At 41.4% G+C, this 18774-nt stretch overlaps 1 protein-coding gene across 3 annotated transcripts in view; it reads right to left on the bottom strand.

Annotated features, from left to right (window-relative positions):
* SLC9A8 (solute carrier family 9 member A8) overlaps positions 1-18774 on the bottom strand; it is a 71830-nt gene that overhangs the window by 36784 nt on the left and 16272 nt on the right. For 2 of the 3 annotated variants that reach the window (XM_082670848.1, XM_082670849.1), the window contains exons 4-6: positions 11412-11470; positions 5774-5857; positions 962-1063 (exon numbers count right to left, since the gene is read on the bottom strand). In XM_082670848.1, coding sequence (XP_082526974.1) covers positions 962-1063; positions 5774-5857; positions 11412-11470 — 245 coding nt within the window. The remainder of the gene's footprint in view (positions 1-961; positions 1064-5773; positions 5858-11411; positions 11471-18774) is intronic. The other variant, XM_082670850.1, reaches the window with a different exon arrangement.

Here is an 18774-nt window from a genome sequence, read left to right as displayed (position 1 = left end):
AGTTTTAGTTTAGGCATGCATTCAATCATCATACACAGGAAGTATGAAAATGAACACTAATATCTGCAAGCCAAATTAACGAGTTTTCTTCTCTAAAGTTTATTCCCATTTGAAGCTGGAAGCTGAGCAATGAAGAAGGTTGCATGACAGACAGATTTATTCTGGTGCCATTGAGGCAGCAGTAAAGGTGAAAATCAGATGGAATATATGGGCTTTTACCGACAGCCATCAAAAGCAGCAGACACATCTGACACATGTAAGAGAAATCTGCCAGTTACCCCAAGGCCTGGATCTCAAACTGCGTTTGCAGAACTAGGGCGGAGAAACTTTCTGCAACTGACCATACTGGAAGAGAACTGTGACATGCACAGACGTGCATAATGCAAAGCTACAGATACTACCTTCCTAGGTAGGTCTGGTTTAAATTAACTCAAATTAATTTGAATTCAAAGTACAAAACACTCAGTTGATGACACCGGGAATTGGTTTAGCAATGGTGGAAAATCCAGGGAAAGTAATTCTACAGGACAGCTTAGAATTGAGTGAAGACATACAGAATTATCTTTGATTTTTAAAATGCAAATTTTTATTAAAGAAACAGTGTTTAACCTTGATTCAGTCGGACAACAGAATTGATACTGTTATAATTTGAAGATCTTGATGGTATATATTCTGCTTTATTTTTAGGTATTCCAACTTAAGACAATATTGGTTTGCAAATAATATCAAATACTTTTGGGGATTATGGAAAAGATTCACTCAATTCCAGACACCAAAGCTTCTCGAGGACACTGAGAGACAACTTCAGCATGCCTTTACTGTGCCTTGTTTGAGTCCAGATTTCTTTGCAGGAGAGCATTTACCTTGACTGTAAAACCCCCATGAGGTGTCACTACCCCACTGCCCTGCATGAGCTCTAAGAATTTAAGGTTTTCAAAGTTTTCAAAGATGTTTTCCTTACCTGACCCAGAAAGTAAATTCCTCCACCTACTACAAAAGCGGAAATTGCCGTACCAAAAACAGCAAATAGGGTGATGGAACCAATATTTTGAAAGAAGTTACCCTGTTTGAGAGAACAGAAATGAGAGGAATGATTAGAAAGGCTGGTCTGCTCAGTGAAGTCATGGACCCCACAGCTGGCCCTCCTCACATGCTTGATTCTCTGTAAAGGGCACCATCACCCACCTTGGTTGGCAAGCTCTAGAAACCTGGGCATCTTCCCTCACCCCCACATGCAATGCAGAGCCAAGTCCTGTGGCTTTTGCGTTCCCCCCGTCACTCACATCTCCCTGCTTCTCTCCATCACCATCCCCACTGCCCTTGCCCAACTGCCATCATCTCTCCCCTGGATCACTGCAATAGCTTCTAACAAGTCTCAACCAGCCCTGGCCCTTGCCCTCTTGCTCTCCAAGTGCTTCCAGAATGATCTCTGCAAAAGATAAGTCTGACTGTGCTGCCTACATTCTGACCCCCACTTCCACTCAAAACGCAGTTAAAACCCAACCAAAGCCTGGATGGTTTGACCCCTCGAAGGCCTCTAACCTCCCCTTTGTTCTCTGGGTTCCAGTCACACTAGTAGCTTTTTGTTTTTCAAACACATCATGCTCCCTGGGCTTGGACCACTCTTCCTTCCCCTTCGCTTAGTGAACTTTAATCGTCCCAAGATCTCAGGACATTTTGACTCTTCCTGAGGGAAGCCTTCTCTGATCCCTTACCCAAGTCAGATCCCAGTCTATGCTCTCAATGCACAGTGACTCTCTCCTGGTAGCACTTGACATAGCTGAAACGTTACATTTATTTTATGTAATTATTTGGTATCTGTCTTTCCCACTAGGTTGCAGGCTCAATGGGGGCAAAGACCACATCTGCTTTTGTACAACAGTCACTGGCATACAGCCTGTGAGATGCAAGATGCCCCATGAATAGGTACTAAAGGAATTAACTGTGTTTCATGTCTGATTAAAGTCCGAAGTTTATATAATTATAATTTTTCAATTAATTAAGAAAAGGTACATTGCTACAAAGAATGTCAAGATAATAGTTTATACTATCAGAAGCTCCTTTTTGTAGTCCACATCTTTTAAGCAATTTTATTTCACTCTATTAGTATCATCAAATATGATAGATAAAATATATTCCCATCTATACAGCATTTAAGAGAAAATATTTGAGTCCAAGCAGTATGGTAACATCTTTCAAATTTCCATAAAATTTAAAAAATTAAGCTATTTATTAGAACCCTGTGGACTCTGTTTAGGAATAAGGCCAGGGTAACTTGATGGTCCGTGATTGTGGGTCTGGACAAGGAAAACCATTTTTTCGCTCAGAAATTGTCAAGCCATGAACAACAGGAACTGATACTTTTTTTTTTTGGCCACGTCATGCAGCTTGTGGGATCTTAGTTCCCTGACCAGGGATTGAAACCCGGGCCCTCGGCAGTGAAAGTGCTGAGTCCTAACCACTGGACCACGAGGGAATTCCCAGGAACTGATACTTTAAAGCTCACTTCAGAAGACTGTCCTCAGCTCAGCACTGACAACCCACTAAGCCTATCTCCTTCAGGAAGTTTCTTTGCTTCATTTTTTGCAATTTTGATTTGGCTGACCATAATCAGACATTCAATTACTTTGTTTGGCATCTCAATCTTTAGCACACAAAGAACTTTAAAATAGCTCAAGGCAAACACAATGATTTGGTTTTTTCCTAAACAAAAGGCTTTCATCTATGAGTTTTTCTTTGCAGAGAGCTGCTTAATTTTGTTATTTAAAAATAGATTACACTAAGCCTTGGTCTGTTTATAGGGATCTAATTCTGATATAACTTACGTCGTTGGCTAATATTAATCTGGATGTTGGAAAGTTACCCAAATTCAAGTTGCCCCACTATAAGAACTTCCCTTTGCTACATAAAGCAAATTTATCTGCTTCTCTCAGACATAATTTAAAAAATGTTCTATTCTTGGGCTTCCCTGGTGGTGCAGTGGTTAAGAATCCGCCTGCCAATACAGGAAACATGGGTTCGAGCCCTGGTCCGGGAAGATCCCACATGCCGCGGAGCAACTAAGCCTGTGCACCACAATTACTGAGCCTGCGCTCTAGAGCCTGTGAGCCACAGCTTCTGAGGCCCGCGAGCCTAGAGCCCGTGCTCCACAACAAGAGAAGCCACCGCAATGAGAAGCCTGTGCACTTCAATGAAGAGTAGCCCCCGCTCGCCCCAACTAGAGAAAGCCGACGCGCAGCAACGAAGACCCAATGCAGCCAAAAGTAAATAAATAAATAAATTTATTTTTTAAAAAGTTCTATTCTTTATATTAATAATTTAAAGAACCAAATAGCTGCCTACCTAATACATACCAACTGATGATAACTGTACTGAAATTTTTATTCCAAGTCCAAATTTACGTCAGCAAATATAGCAATATTAAAATAAAGTCAACTTCCTATCTTCTTTGGGGGTGGGTAGGCAGTGGACAGAAGTCTCTGAATTCCCATTCCAACTCACACTAGTCCCTTTCACATAAATTGTCACAGTTTCTGCTGTAAAGCCATCTTCAAAAATTTCTTCTCTTAAGAAACTACTATTTTCCTCAAATTTTGAATAAGTTTATTTCCCCTCCCTCCAAAAAATTAGAAAATAAAAAGTTTACATGTGCTAATATAATAACCAGTCTTATGTTTTTAAGTCAAAATCGAATCATTTTTTGGGAGTTCCCTGGCAGTCCAGTGATTAGGACTCTTGCTCTCATTGCCGAGGGCCCAGGTTCAATCCCTGGTCGAGGAACTAAGATCCCACATGCCGAGTGGCAGCCAAAGGGAAAAAAAAAAATCAATCCATTTTCTTCAGCGCTGTTTTGAAATATTTTCATAATCTGCTCAGTTCTTTCAAGATTTGTTCACAAAATTAAAGAGTGAGAGATACTGACCTTCAAATCCTTCTTGCTTGTTTTCTTTTTAACAATTATCTGATGTCAGTAATGGTTTATAAGATATGGGACTTTTTTAATATTAAATTTCCTTTTCACTTTTTCTTTTGATTAATGCACAATAAAATAATAACTTAAAAAAAATCTGGCCTGAACATCTTAGAATAATTTTGCTTTAATATCCAGGAGGAAAATTAAAAATTTAATTTGTATGTTTTTACCAAAACTCTCATAACAAATTTAACTCAAGTTTATTACATTATTATTAATAGTAACACTAGTCATGTTATAATAGATAATAACAAGAAGCACTACCAATTATTTAATGTGGTGAGTGGTGCTTTGCATACACTTTCATCTAATGTAAATCTCAAAGCAACCTAGGAGGTAGGGTTTTGGGGATCTTTTTGTCCTCTGTTTTTAATTTCTACTCTACTCAAGAGGAACCTATAGGGGGCAGCGCATGATTAGGCCTAGGTCTCTCCGGCTCTAAAGTCCAGGCTCTTTCCTCTCTCCAAAGATATGCCGATCCTTAGTCTTTCCAACCTTCACAGTTTTTTAAAATCATATTTACAAAATAACTGTTGTATTACTAGTATTTTAAGTTGAATCACCTTTTTATTTTAAAACTTAAATACACTTATATTTAAAAAGAACTCATATGGACTTCCCTAGTGACGCAGTGGTTTAGAATCCGCCTGCCAATGCAGGGGACATGGGTTCGAGCCCTGGTCCGGGAAGATCCCACATGCCACGGAGCAACTAAGCCTGTGCGCTACAACTACTGAGCCTGCGCTCTAGAGCCCGTGTGCCACAACTACTGAGCCCGCATGCCACAGCTACTGAAGCTCACACACCTAGAGCCCACGCTCCGCAACAAGAGAAGCCACCACAATGAGAAGCCGGCGCACCGCAATGAAGAGTAGCCCCGCTCGCTGCAACTAGAGAAAGCCCGCAGGCAGCAACGAAGACCCAACGCAGCCATAAATAAATAAATAAATAAATGTATTTAAAAAAACAAGTTTGCTACACAAATTAAAAAAAAAAAAGGAACTCATAGACAAGGAAAAGACTCAGGTACACACACAAACTGGCTTAAAAGCGAGAAGCTCCTGCCCAGGCAGAAAGAGCCCCACTGGAAGCTGGAAGACAGAGACCAGAAATGCCAGAGCAAAGCAGAGAACTGAGCAGGGGCCAGTGATGCTGCTCTCCAGGGTCAGGGAGCCAAGAATGAGCGGAGCAACTGTGGGAGTAGGTGGCTGGGCCAGAAGGAGGTGGAAGACTAGGGGGAAGGATGGGGCTCCAGTCTGGTGAGGAAAAGCACGGCCAGGGAGAGGGTGGGAAGGAATGGAGACTGGGGCTTAAAGGGCATAATGGCTGGGAGCTGAGGCCCAGGGCAGTGCCCTGAGAGGGGAGACACTGAAGGATGGATGGGCCCAAGGCAGGAGAAAGGCCCGATATGGTGACGTGAGAGAACCAGTAGGCCTGGGGCACCTGTCCCTGTCATCCCAGGACACAGTCTGTCCTCTTAACATGGGTCAGTCTGTGTCCAAGAGGAGTCAATGTAACACCTGTGTACCACCAAAATCACTTTGGCTATTTCTTTCTAGGCAAAGTACCCCTCTATGGAAAACACTAGTAAGCCACACTGCCTAAAACCATGAAAGCAGCCCACTGACCATGTTTGCTCCCTCTACAAGTCAGGCATGACAGTCTAGCTTCTACCACACACGCCAGGGTGTTCACACAGAGCCACCACTGCTAAATTAACACCTGAGCTTTTAAGGAACTTGCCTTACAAACACACGGAGCCACCCAGACCAAAAGCACTAATGTGTGCCTGAGTCTTACCTTGTGTAATGAATATCCTGACTCAAATATAATAGGTGGAAGCAAAAGGAGGAAAAACATATTTGGACGAAACATTTCTTCCTCCTGTAAATATAAAATGGATATTTTCAGAGGCATGAAATCTGTGTAATTAAGAAATAAATCCATCAATGAAAAGCCAAAGTAACTGTTCTCTTAGAACCTGGCCCAGTGGAAAAATACAATGCTTAAACCACCACCTGATAATAAAACCAAACAAAAGGAGCGACAAAAACAAACAAAAGGAGAGACAAAAACAAACAAATATACAAAACTCTCAAAACCTGCATTTAAAAATGTAGGACAAATGATTTTAAAAGGTGACCAGCAAAATAAATAGCAGAATGAACCACTTCCAAACATACAGCGGTATGCTTTTTATTCTTTACTAAGGAAAGAAAACTAATTTTAATATAGAAAACATTTCAATTCAGATAGAACACTTTCAAAAAGAAGTCCACAAATTGGATTCCTCCAGGAAAAAGGTTAACGGTAAGCCCTAAAACAATCCACTTAGAGGAAGAGTAAACCCTACTCATGTTTAAAATAGCCCTGCCTTTTCTCTGCATGTCATAGACAACTATGCCATTTTCCTAAATCTGATGTGATGAAACAGTCCTCACCTGATGCCCTTGCAACCTGGGACATGGCTATAAAGCGAGCCCCTTGTCATGCTTTCAGATTCAAATATTAAGTACCATTATGAAAGGTATTTTTAGAATATGGCCACCTTTGGGGGGAATGGAATAATAATTTCATCTTCTATAGTAATACAGTTCTCTAGTTGTTGGTGGATTGGGGGAAAATACATACTGGTTCTCAAACCCAAAATGACTACAGGTAATACGCAGTCTATTTAATACTGCAAAATCAGGCCCTTTTCATATGAAAACTTCTATGTCACAATCTTGACAGTCTGACTTCTTGTCAAAATCCCTATTCAAAAGAATGATAAATGTATCCTTACAAATGTACGGCTGTTACCATAAAGACTAAAATAACATTCAAAAAAGGCTCAAAATAGAAGCAAATGATGACTTCTGAAAATGCCTTATTAAGTCTTAAAATAACCGCCTGTATCACAAGCTCATGACTCAGACTGGGGCCATGTGAAAAGAAATGGGCCGATCTCTGTGCTTTGTGGGGCAAGCTATTCGCAGGATCTGTGCAGTTGGGCCACTGCAGAGACTCTGGGAGTTTCAGAAACAAAACACCCCCTGGGAAAAAGGAGAACCCACCTGCAGTGGGTTCACAGTGTCCTCTCCTCCCAATTCATGTGACCTGGAACCTCAAAATGCGACCTGATTTGAAAATAGGGTCTTTGCAGATGGAATTAAGGGAAGAATCACAGCTGAGACCATACTGGATTAGGGTGGGCCCTAAACCCAATGACAGTGTCCTTAAAAGAGACAGAAAGGGACACACAGACACAGAGATGAAGGCACATGAGGACAGACTGAAGCAGAGACAGGAGTTAGGCTGCCATCACCAAGGAATGCCTGGGACCACCTGAAGCCGGAAGAGGCAGCGAAGGATTCTCCCCTAGGGCCTGGATTCACTCCCTTGAGGGAGTGTGGCCCTGCCAACACCTTGATTTCAGACTTCTGGCCTCTAGAACTATGAGAGAACAAATCTCTGCTGTTTTAAGCCACCCAATTTGTGGTAATTCGTTACAGAAGCCACAGGAAATGCACACACCACCTTACAGTGAATAGTGTCACAGAAAGATCCCAAGTTCCTTTGGGCGGTATCTCCCCTAAAGTGATCTGATGTGGTTTTAGGTGGTACTTGAGCAATGTGTGTTGAATACCACTGACCCCACAGATTGAGAAAGTCAGCCCTTTTTGATTCTTTCTCAATCCCAATTAAGTCAGACGCGTCAGTTTGGTGCTACCGTGTTAAGCCTCTCTCCAATATGCTGATCCCCCTTTTTGACAAAGAGGACAGGCTTGTCCTCAGAGGCTTCAGCAAGCAAATGTACCACTTTGTTTTTATCGTATTTATTTATAAAAACAATATTGGTTTCCCACTTAAAACAGTATTATAATGTTTCCTTTAAAATAAATGTATATAGTACACCAACGTTCATAGCAGCATTATTCACGACAGTCAAAAGGTGGAAACAACCCCAGGGCCCATCAACAGATAAATGGATAAACAAAGTGTCGTATATACTGACCATGGAATATTATTCAGCCATAAAAAGGAAACAAGTTATGACACAGGCTACAAAGTGGATGAACCTTAAAAACAGCATGCTAGGGCTTCCCTGGTGGCGCAGTGGTTGAGAGTCCACCTGCCGATGCAGGGGACATGGGTTTGTGCCCCGGTCTGGGAAGATCCCACATGCTGCGGAGCAGCTAGGCCCGTGAGCCATGGCCGCTGAGCCTGCGCGTCCGGAGCCTGTGCTCCACAGCGGGAGAGGCCACACCAGTGAGAGGCCCACGTACCGCAAAAACAAAACAAAACAAAACAGAAAAAACACATCATGCTAAGTACTGATAAAATAAGCCAGATAAAAAAGGACAAATATTATATGATTCCACCCATTTGAGGTACCTAGAATAGGTAAATTCATAAACACAGAAAGTAGAATAGGGGCTACTAAAAAAATAGAAAATACTAAGAAAAATAGAAAGTAGAAAACAAAGTAGGGAGAGAGGAATAGGGAATTGTTTAATGGGTAGAGTTTCCGTCTGGGATGATGAAAAAATTCTGGAAATAGATAGTGGTGATGATTAAACAACATTGTAAATGTATTTAATGCCACTGAATTGTACACTTAAAAATGGCTAAAATGCTAAATTTTATGTTACGTATATTTTACCACAATAAAAGCTTTTAAAAAACTGCTATAAAGACTTATATACACAAAAAAGCAAGTTGACTTAAAGAAACATATTAAGCATATGACAATATAGGTAGAAGGCAGGCCCAGCAGGGCAGTCTGGAAACAGACCTACATGGAAAGAAAATACCCAGCAACTTCACTGTTTTTCTTACCTCCCCTGTTCACTGCAGCACCCAGTTTCCAAACAGATCCTACTTCCTGCTTTGGCTTCCACAAACACCTGCTCCTCCAGAAAGCCTGCCCAATGGTTTTAGCCTAAAAACCTCACCCGTTTCTGAGGTCAAGCACTGGTTGTCTAGATGGCTCTTCAGGGCACTTAATTACATTCACCACCCAACTGTGGTTCACTCATCTATACTATTCAATATATTATTATTATTTAACTTGAAAACTAACATCTGTTGAAAAATAAATTTAATAATACCGAAGCATATAAAACTAAAAATAAAAGATAACCTTTCCTCCTCCTGCTCGGAGAAGGGATCATACAGCGTTCCCCAGGGCTGCAGCTGCACTCAGTGCCTCGGATCTCTGCTGTGGGGAATGTGGGCCTGGTGTTGAGAGAGCTTCTGCTTCTTTGAGAGAAGCTAGAAGTTCAAATTTTTATGTGAGGACTTCCCTGGTGGCGCAGTGGTTAAGAATCCGCCTACCAATGCAGGGGACACAGGCTTGAGCCCTGGTCCGGGAAGATCCCACACGCCTTGGGGCAACTAAGCCCGTGAGCCACAACTACTGAGCCCGCATTCCATAACTACTGAAGCCTGCGTGCCTACAGCCCGTGCTCCACAACAAGAGAAGCCTGCTCATGACATCGAAGAGTAGCCCCCACTCACTGCAACTAGAGAAAGCCCGCGCGCAGCAACGAAGACCCAATGCAGCCAAAAATAAATACTTTAATTAATTTTTTAAAAAGATTACAAATTAAGCAGTTTAAAATATTAAAAAAAATCCATGTGAAATTTCTAGAATTTTGTATAGATTAATAACATTTAAAATAAAACTGGGGGCACAGTTCTTGAGGTGCTAACCTACTGTGTTCCCCCTTTGCCTGGCAAAGAAATAAAGCCACTCTTTCTTTCTCCTCCATGAAAAACAAAATAAAACAAAACAAAAAACTTAATGATTTTTTAATTGTTTTCAAATCGATTCCAATTTTGATCAATTGATTTTAAATCAAACAAAATGTGTTAGCAGGTGGTATTTACACATCAGGCTCTATCTAGTCTAAGAGTTGAGAAAGAGTGTACAGTCAGTTGCTCCTGCCCTAGAATGAGCCACTGTGAGGGGGGTTAAACTGAACCAGTTGCAGAAGCTACTGGGAGGGGGGTTAAACTGAACCAGTTGAGCTTCATACACAGCATGCTCCAGTGGGGCCTGCCTCGCCCCTTCCCCAGCTGAGGGTAGCTCTAGAAATATTCCAAGCTCAATGTACATTTTGAGAATTCATTTAATAAAATATATCCTGAATATTATTTATAACAGCTTCAAATTGTGTTTTACGTCAGACCATGAGGCTTGTTTTGCAAATTTTTTTTTTTTAGTTTACTTATTTCTTTATGTTTGGCTGCATTGGGTCTTCGTTGCCGTGTGTGGGCTTTGGGCTTTCTCTAGTTGTGGTGAGCGGGGGCTCCTCTTCGTTGCGGTGTGCGGGCTTCTCATTGTGGTGGGCTTCTCTTGTTGTGGAGCACAGGCTCTAGGTGCACAGGCTTCAGTAATTGTGGCTCACAGGCCCTAGAGCATAGGCTCAGTAGTTGTGGCGCACGGGCTTAGTTGCTCCACGGCATGTGGGATCTTCCCGGACCAGGGCTCAAACCCGTGTCCCTTGCACTGGCAGGCGGATTCTTAACCACTGCGCCACCAGGGAAGCCCTGTTTTGCAAATTTATACTCTACAGTTCCACAGGTAAATTAATCCTCACACCTAGGAGCTGCGTCAAAGTAGGAAGGGCTCAAATGTGACACATTTTAACCATACAATTCTTTTAATATTTTGAAATGGACCTTATTTCCCTCCACAAAATCAGTTTTGTTACACACTTGTTAAACTCCCTACTCGATATAGATGCTCAAAGTTTAAGCTGAAACTTGAGTTTCAATTAGTCCTTGGACCTCACGCTCTAATGACCATTGTGTGAACGTAAGGGTGGGAACATCCACAAGTGAGGACAGCATGCTGTGGCAGAGAAAATATAGAACACATAGAACCAGAGGGTCTGGACACAAGAGCCAACCCAACCGCTCTCTAGCTCTGTGATGTTAGACATGTCTCAACCCCTCAGAGGTCACTTTCTTCATCTGTAAAAACGGGGATAATACGTGGTCAATCTGCCTCCATGGTTGTCATGAGGATGACAAAAGCTACAGTATATAAAGCGTTCTGTAAGGTCTACAGTGCTGGGCAGATATGTCTTATTGGGCTCAGCTGTCAGAATGGAATTAGGAGCAATAAACATTGTTTAATGTTAAATGCTAATTAGAGCCCTGTATACAGCAAGTTAGTCTAAGATTATAAAAATGCAAGTAAATAACAAAACATGGCATTGAATGCGCCTATGTTAATTTGAAAGTGTGAGATTTATGCTTTTTCAGAAAACTCAGATGTAAAGATATCAACCCTAATCTACCAGAATGTTAAAAAATTAATGGGACAATATAAACTTCACTGACCGTCAAGGAATGATAAGAAAGCCACCATAATCAGTGTTACTAAACTTAAGAACCAATAAAAATTGTAAATATGTTAAAAAAAAGAACAATTGGGTAAACCTACCTTCCAATTTGCCAGTTTTTTAAACTCTATAATTTTTATAACTGCTCCCATGAGAATACCTAGAAGAGAAAATGTAAAGTTTAAAAAAATTTAAGATATAAGAAAGATTACTCAGGTTTATTATTCTAAAGAAACTGATTATTATTACGTCTCTAAATGGCATCTATGAATTTCTGTGTTTTACGTCTGAAAACATTAAGAATGGAAATTCGTGGGGAGTTTTATGAATCACGTGAGTTTCTCACTTGCATCTCAGGCAAACATACTATAAAGAAGTCCAGGGCTTCCCTGGTGGTGCAGTGGTTGAGAGTCCGCCTGCCAATGCAGGGCACACGGGTTCGTGCCCTGGTCCGGGAAGATCCCACATGCCGCGGAGTGGCTGGGCCCGTAAGCCATGGCCGCTAAGCCTGCGCGTCCGGAGCCTGTGCTCCGCAACGGGAGAGGCCACAACAGTGAGAGGCCCGCGTACCACAAAAAAAAAAAAAAAAAAAAAAAAGTCTACAAAAATCTGGGGCTGGGGCTGGGGGTGGGGGTGGGGGGAGAGGTGAAAAAACTTTACAAAACAAGACCTAGGGATAGTTTGCCTGGCATGGAAGATTTAAGCATCTGTCATTCTTGCTATATCCACTCATTTTCGATTGAAATGGCAGAAAGCAAAGTTCTGTACTGTACTACTGTACTACCCTGTACTACCTATTCCTACCGTTTTCAAAAAGGAATCCAAGATCACTTTCTCAGGCTCAAATGGTAGCTCTATGTAGAGTATTTAGTTAGAGTTAAAGCTCCAATGCTGAAAATAACCTAAAGTGAAAATTCTGTGAAATTCCTGGAACAAAACAGACCATCTTAGTTCAGGCATGTTTCCACAAAGCTGACAGGCTCATTACTCTCTCATAAAGAACCTACCAAAAATAATTCTCGAAGAAGCATCATGGGTACAATTTATGATTGCTCTGTTACTCACTAGATTAATGATTCTTAACCCTGTGGCCTCATCAGAATCATCATGGGAGCTTTTTATGAAATAAAGACACCTGAGCAGAACTTGGGATCTGCAAAATAACGATCTCTGGTAGGGGGTGATACAAAGCAAGGCTGAAGACCACTATCACAGATGCTTAAAGACAGACTTCCCTTTCGGACTTCCCTGGTGGCGCAGTGGTTAAGAATCCGCCTGCCAATGCAGGGGACAGGGTTCGATCCCTGGTCCGGGAAGATCCCATATGCCACGGAGCAACTAAGCCTGTGTGGCATAACTACTGAGCCTGTGCTCTAGAGCCCACAAGCCACAACTACTGAAGCCCACGTGCCTAGAGCCCGTGCTCCGCAACAAGAGAAGCCAAGTCCGCTCACCGCAACCAAGAGTAGCCCCCGCTCTCTGCAACAAGAGAAAAGCCCGCATACAGCAATGAAGACCCAATGCAGCCAAAAAAAAGGACTTCCCTTACCCCTAGAGGGGAAGGAGCTTTTTCCCATCAACAACAGAAAGCTGACGAAACACACCTTATTGGGTGGGGTGAGAAGAACATACAAAAACACAGAGGTTTATTAGGAAAAGAAGCTGCACTAACACTAATTGTCATGGGGAAGGAGGGGTTTGAGGTGAAGAGAGGATCAGTTAATTTTAACTTTATAAACCTCTCTACTATTTGTATTTTTATATATTAGTAAAAGACCAACAAAACTTTTTTTTTTTTTTTTTTGCGGTACACGGGCCTCTCACTGTTGTGGCCTCTCCCGTTGCGGAGCACAGGCTCCAGACGCGCAGGCTCAGTGGCCATGGCTCACGGGCCTACCCACTCCGCGGCATGTGGGATCTTCCCGGACCGGGGCACGAACCCGTGTCCCCTGCATCGGCAGGCGGACTCTCAACCACTGCACCACCAGGGAAGCCCAACAAAACTGTTTTGATAAAAAGGATATAAGACGAAATAGGTCTGAGCCATAAAGGGAATCAATGATCAATGACATTTTCCGAACAGTAATTGTACATTCACTTCAACGTGGCATGAAAGCACTGATTCTAACCCCTCTCTAGAGTTCCCCAGTTGCTTTCTTTTTCTTATATTTTTAAACTGTGTATATATTTTAAGGAGTTTTCATACAATTTTTTATTAACCAGATAGTTCATGAATACTTTGTAAAATGTTATAAATAAGACAAAAGTCCCTTTTGATGAAATCCCACCCCCACTAGTTCTCTCTCTCCCTGCCCCAAGGTAACCAAGCATCTTGATAAGTCTGGGGACTATTCTACCAGACCCTTCCCTATGCTCTTACATATTTATATTTACCATACAGTACTAGGGGGTGTGTGTATGTAACACATGGCACACATGTGTATTTATATAAAGCTTATGGTACTATAATGCATCTTTTTTTTTCTTGTTTTTGGCTGCCCGGCACGTGGGATCTTAGTTCCCAGACCTGGGATCGAACCTGTGCCCCCTGCAATGGAAGCACACGGGACCGCCAGAGAAGTCCTATAGCAGGTAGTTTCTACTACCTGCTATTTTGCTCAGTGTAATGATCAGGGGTGACTACATATAGATCTGCCTCATTCCTTTTTAACAGCTCTACAGCACAGCATAAAGATGCCACAGATTGAATAGACATTTCTCCAAAGAAGATACACAAATCGCCAATAAGCACAAGAAAAGACGCTCCACATCATTAGTCATTAGGGAAATGGAAATCAAAACCACAATGAGACACCAGTTCATACCCACTAGGACAGCTATAACTATTTTTAAATGGAAAATAAGTGTTGGCAAGGATATAGAGAAACTGGAACCCTTAATACATCAATGGTGGAAAAGTAAAATGGCACAACTGCTGTAGAAACGTTTGGCAATTCCTCAAAAAGTAAAACAGAATTACCATATGACCCAGCAATTCTACAAAGGAGAATAGAAAACCTATGCTCGTACAGAAACTTGTACATGGATGTTCATAACAGCATTATTAGCCCAAAGGTGGAAACAACGCAAATGTCCACCAACTGATGAATGGATCAACAAAATGTGGTATATCCACACAATGGAATGTTATCCGGCAGTAAAAAAGAATGAAGTACTGACACATATTGCAATGTGTGGATGAATCTTGAAAACATGCTAAGTAAAAGAAGCCAGACACAAAAGACATCTTTTATGATCCACTGATATGAAATATTCAGAATTGGCAAATCTATAGATTGCCTTTGTCTCTATAGAGACAGAAATGGTTTCCTGGGGCTGGGGAGGAGAGTTTCAGGGATGATAGCTAAAGGGTATGGGGCTTCTTTTTGGGGTGATGAAATGTTCTAAAATTGTTGTCATGGTTGCACAACTCTGTGAATATACTAAAACCCTGAACTGTACGTTTAAAACGAGTAACTTGCATGGTATGTGAATTATATCACAATAAAACGGTCGCCCCACCCTCAGCCCCGAAAGGCCAGATCGTATGGTTCCATTCATATGAAATGTCCAGAACAGACAAATCTAGAGACAGGAGGTAGGTTAGTGGTTGCCAGTGGAAAGGGGAGGGGGAAAATAGGCAGTGACTGCTAATGTGCAGAGAGTATCTTTTTGAGGTGATAAAAATGTTCTGGAATTAAGATAGTGGTGATGGTTGCACAACCCTGTAAATATACTAAAAAGCACTGAATTCTACACTTTAAAATTATAAAGTTTATGTTATATAAATTCTACTTTACTGTTTAAAAAATTTTATTGAAGTATAGTTGATTTTCGCTGTCATGTTAGTTTCAGGTAAACATATATATATATATATTTTTTTTTTCAGATTATTTTCCCTTACAGATTATAAAATATTGAGTATAGTTCCCTATGCTATATAGTAGGTCCTTGTTGGTTATCTATTTTATATATAGTAGTGTGTAAGTGTTAATCCCAACCTCCTAATTTATCCCTCCCCTCCATTTTAATTTTTTTAAGTCACTATCTTTTTAATGTTCCCCCAATGATGGCTGTCTCCAACTGTTTGCCATTAACGGCTGCAGTGAACATGCTTGTATGTGCCTCTTTATGTCTGAGTATCTCCCTAGGGCAGATCCAGAGACAGTGAATGGCATGAGCATTTTTATCTCTGAAAACGTTGCCAAACTGTCCTCCAAAGTGGCTGTGCCGATTTACACCCCTTGCACCAAAGCATCCTCACCAACCCTGGAAAATCATCAGACTTTAACACTTCTGCCAGTATGAGGGGCAAGAAATTGTACTTTAAGGTTTCGATTTGCATTTACAGTCAACCTGCACTCAGTAATCATTCCTGATTACTAGGGAAGTTGGAACTTTTTTCACGATTTCAGATTTAATTTTTAAAGCTAGTGTTTTTCTGTGCTACTAAACCTCAACTTTCTTTTTCCTTTGTAAATGTACACCAAAAACGTTAATACTATGATCAATGCTTTTGTAATTAATACACATGAAGCAATTACATTTGAGAATCAGTGATTATTCTATTGCCTAAGCTTGTTTCTATATTATTATCAATGAGGCATTGGAAAGCTTTGTAAAATACAATATGATATTATTACTACTATTACTATTATTACTATTACATGAGTAATCCTTTTGAAATGTCCTAGGACTGAAATATGGTACAACATTAAATTGGCAAACTCCTCCTTTACCTTTTGAGATTGAAGTTAAAAGTTAGGTCAAATCAACCTAGTGTCCAGGATAAATTAATTTATACCATACAACCAGACACCCTGGAAATAATACCCTAGATACAATTTTGTATATTCCTATCAGTTAAAAGAATATGAGCATGCACCTTCAAGTTACAAATTTTTATTTTATTATTATAAAAAAAGTGCTGCTATATTAATGTATTTTAAAATAACACAGGGAATTGGCTGTCCAGTGGTTAGGATTCCACACTTTCACTGCCGAGGGCCCAGGTTCAATCCCTGGTCAGGCAACTAAGATCCCACAAGCTGTGCGACACAGCCAAAAATTAATAAAATAAATAACACAAAAAACAGAGATTGTAAGGGAGATTCAAATTAAATAGAAACGTAAGTTCTAATATTTCCTTTTGCCTCCTATGGACCTTCATACACACACCTCATTATGGATGCCACTGGATTAAGTCAAAGGATCAGGAGTAATTCATAATTATTTGTTGAGATCCTTCTCCCAGGATCTGTCAGGTTAAATTATTCTTACTCCTCAAGAGAATGCTCCAGGCAGGAAGGCTCAAGAGAGCCTCTTCTGACAGCTCAGGGCCAGCAAGTGACAGTGGACTGCTGGCTCCTGGGTGCCTTCTACCACCTCTGGACGATGAGACACAGGGAGACTGCACTACTGCTACGAACTGCTAACACCCTTCCCACTCCCAGGGTGCACTGCTGGTCTACCATTATCGCTGTAAAATACAAGTATTCCTGAATATGAACAGTACAGGAAAGTGCCTAAAATGTATTAAGTATAATAATCAGGTTACAAAACAATATGTAGAACATGATTCTAGTTCCCTTAAAAATATATGTATATATGTATATGCACACACATTTATTAATTTGCATTGTGTTAAAAAGAAACACACACACACACTGTGGTGCTAGGCACTGCGCTACTGTATACAATATACTTTATTTAAGCTCATTCTCACGATTACCCTACAAGGTAATAAACCATAATAATATAAATGATAATAATATTAATAGCAGCAGCTAACAGTTATTGATTACTTAGCAGGGAGGCATTATACTAAGTGATTTCTATGCATTGCCCAGTTTAATATTTGCAGTCCTATGAAGTGAAGGCTTTGTCACCTGCATTTTACAGGTGAGGAAACCGAGGCTAAGGACAAGCATCACTGAGCTAGTAAATAGCAGATCCAGAATTGTTTTAAAAATGAATTACTTTATTTTTTACTTGATTATGTAACAGATGCCTATGGTACAAAATGTGAAAGGTATAAGAGAGTATGCAGTGAAAACTTAAGTCTCTGTTCCATTCTTGTTTTTTTCTCCTTCCCGTAGACCACAAACGTTACCAGTTTCTTGGTTATACTGTACATTTCTGCTGAGAGTGTCTGTACGTTTAAAATTATATACATGCATATGCATGTACATATAAAATAAATTTTAAAACAAATGGTAATACAGTATTTACACTATTCTGAAGTTTTTTTAACTCACCACTACCTCTTAGAAACTATTCCATATCAACACATAAAGAGCTTCCTCACACTTTTTGTTTTGTTAGTGGCTGCAGTGTATTCCACTGTGCCATCTAACATGTCCCCTTGTAATGAGCGCTCAGGTGTTCTCCAGGCTTCTGCTATCACTGCCATTGCCATCTGAGTAAAAACATCATTCCACATGTGTGAGCGTATCCACAGACAAAACTCCTGAAAGAGGGGCTGCTGGGTCAAGGGTACAGGCATTTTTAATTTTGTAAAGAGCTCATCAGCTGCCTTCTGTGGTAGATGCTGTGAGGCTCGCCCACTCCCCTTCACTGGGCCCATCTGTGGGAGCTGCTGTGCGTGTTGGCTGCTAAGTGCTCACGGCTGTCCCCTTCTCCAGAAAACTGCCCTTAGCCGCCGAGAGGCACCTCATCATGGAAGCTGTGCCCGCCCCACATCAGCTCATAGTCAATGACTAACTGATGGGGGTCCACAAGTCCCACCCCCTTGGTTTAAGGAGAGACAGACTCTGCTGGGCGTTCTTGCCCCAGAGCCCTCCTGCTGAGGCTAGGCCAGGCCTACCTTGAGATCATACCCACCGTTTGGCTTTCTCCTTCCCTGGTCTTGTTGACTCCCTCCCTTACAGATTTGCTCTTGAAGAGCACCCCTCAATACATTACCTATCCCCAAACCCCTGTCTCAGATTCTGCTTTTAGGGAGCCAACCTAAGACCACTGGTTCCAGGAGTGGAGCGGTCAAAGGAAGCAAACTCGAGGATGGGGTTCTGGAGTTGGACCACTCAGCAGCTTCCGGGCAAAGAGGATCCCAACACTGCAGGTAAAATACTACTAGTCCCTCACCGGGGGTAGCAGTGCCATTGCTAAGACCTTCACTTGTGGCAGACTGGATCGGGACACTGGTGGAGGAGGCAAGGGCTCATGCAGTATCTCTGGTGTTAAAGAGGTTATGACGGAAATAATAACTGTAAGAAAAGTGGAATTGTGGTTGTTGCTGAGTGCCACCGATGCTCTGAAAAAAAGAAAACAAAAGGCCCGAACAATCACCAACTTTAAGCAAACGGTGAGAGTCAGAGGGCCTCCTTGGCAGCATTGAAACAGACCCTCATCTCCTGCAGCTGGAGTGCCTCTAGACCTGAAGACTGGGCACCGGTCTTTACTGCAAGAGTGGCAGATCTTCAGAGAAGGCTGAACTCAAGATGA

Source organism: Grampus griseus (genome assembly GCF_964374135.1).
Source record: "Grampus griseus genome assembly, chromosome: 14".
NCBI classification, from domain to species: domain Eukaryota; kingdom Metazoa; phylum Chordata; class Mammalia; order Artiodactyla; family Delphinidae; genus Grampus; species Grampus griseus.
Note: the sequence above shows the minus strand (reverse complement) of the source record. Positions and strands in the feature narration are given on the sequence as shown.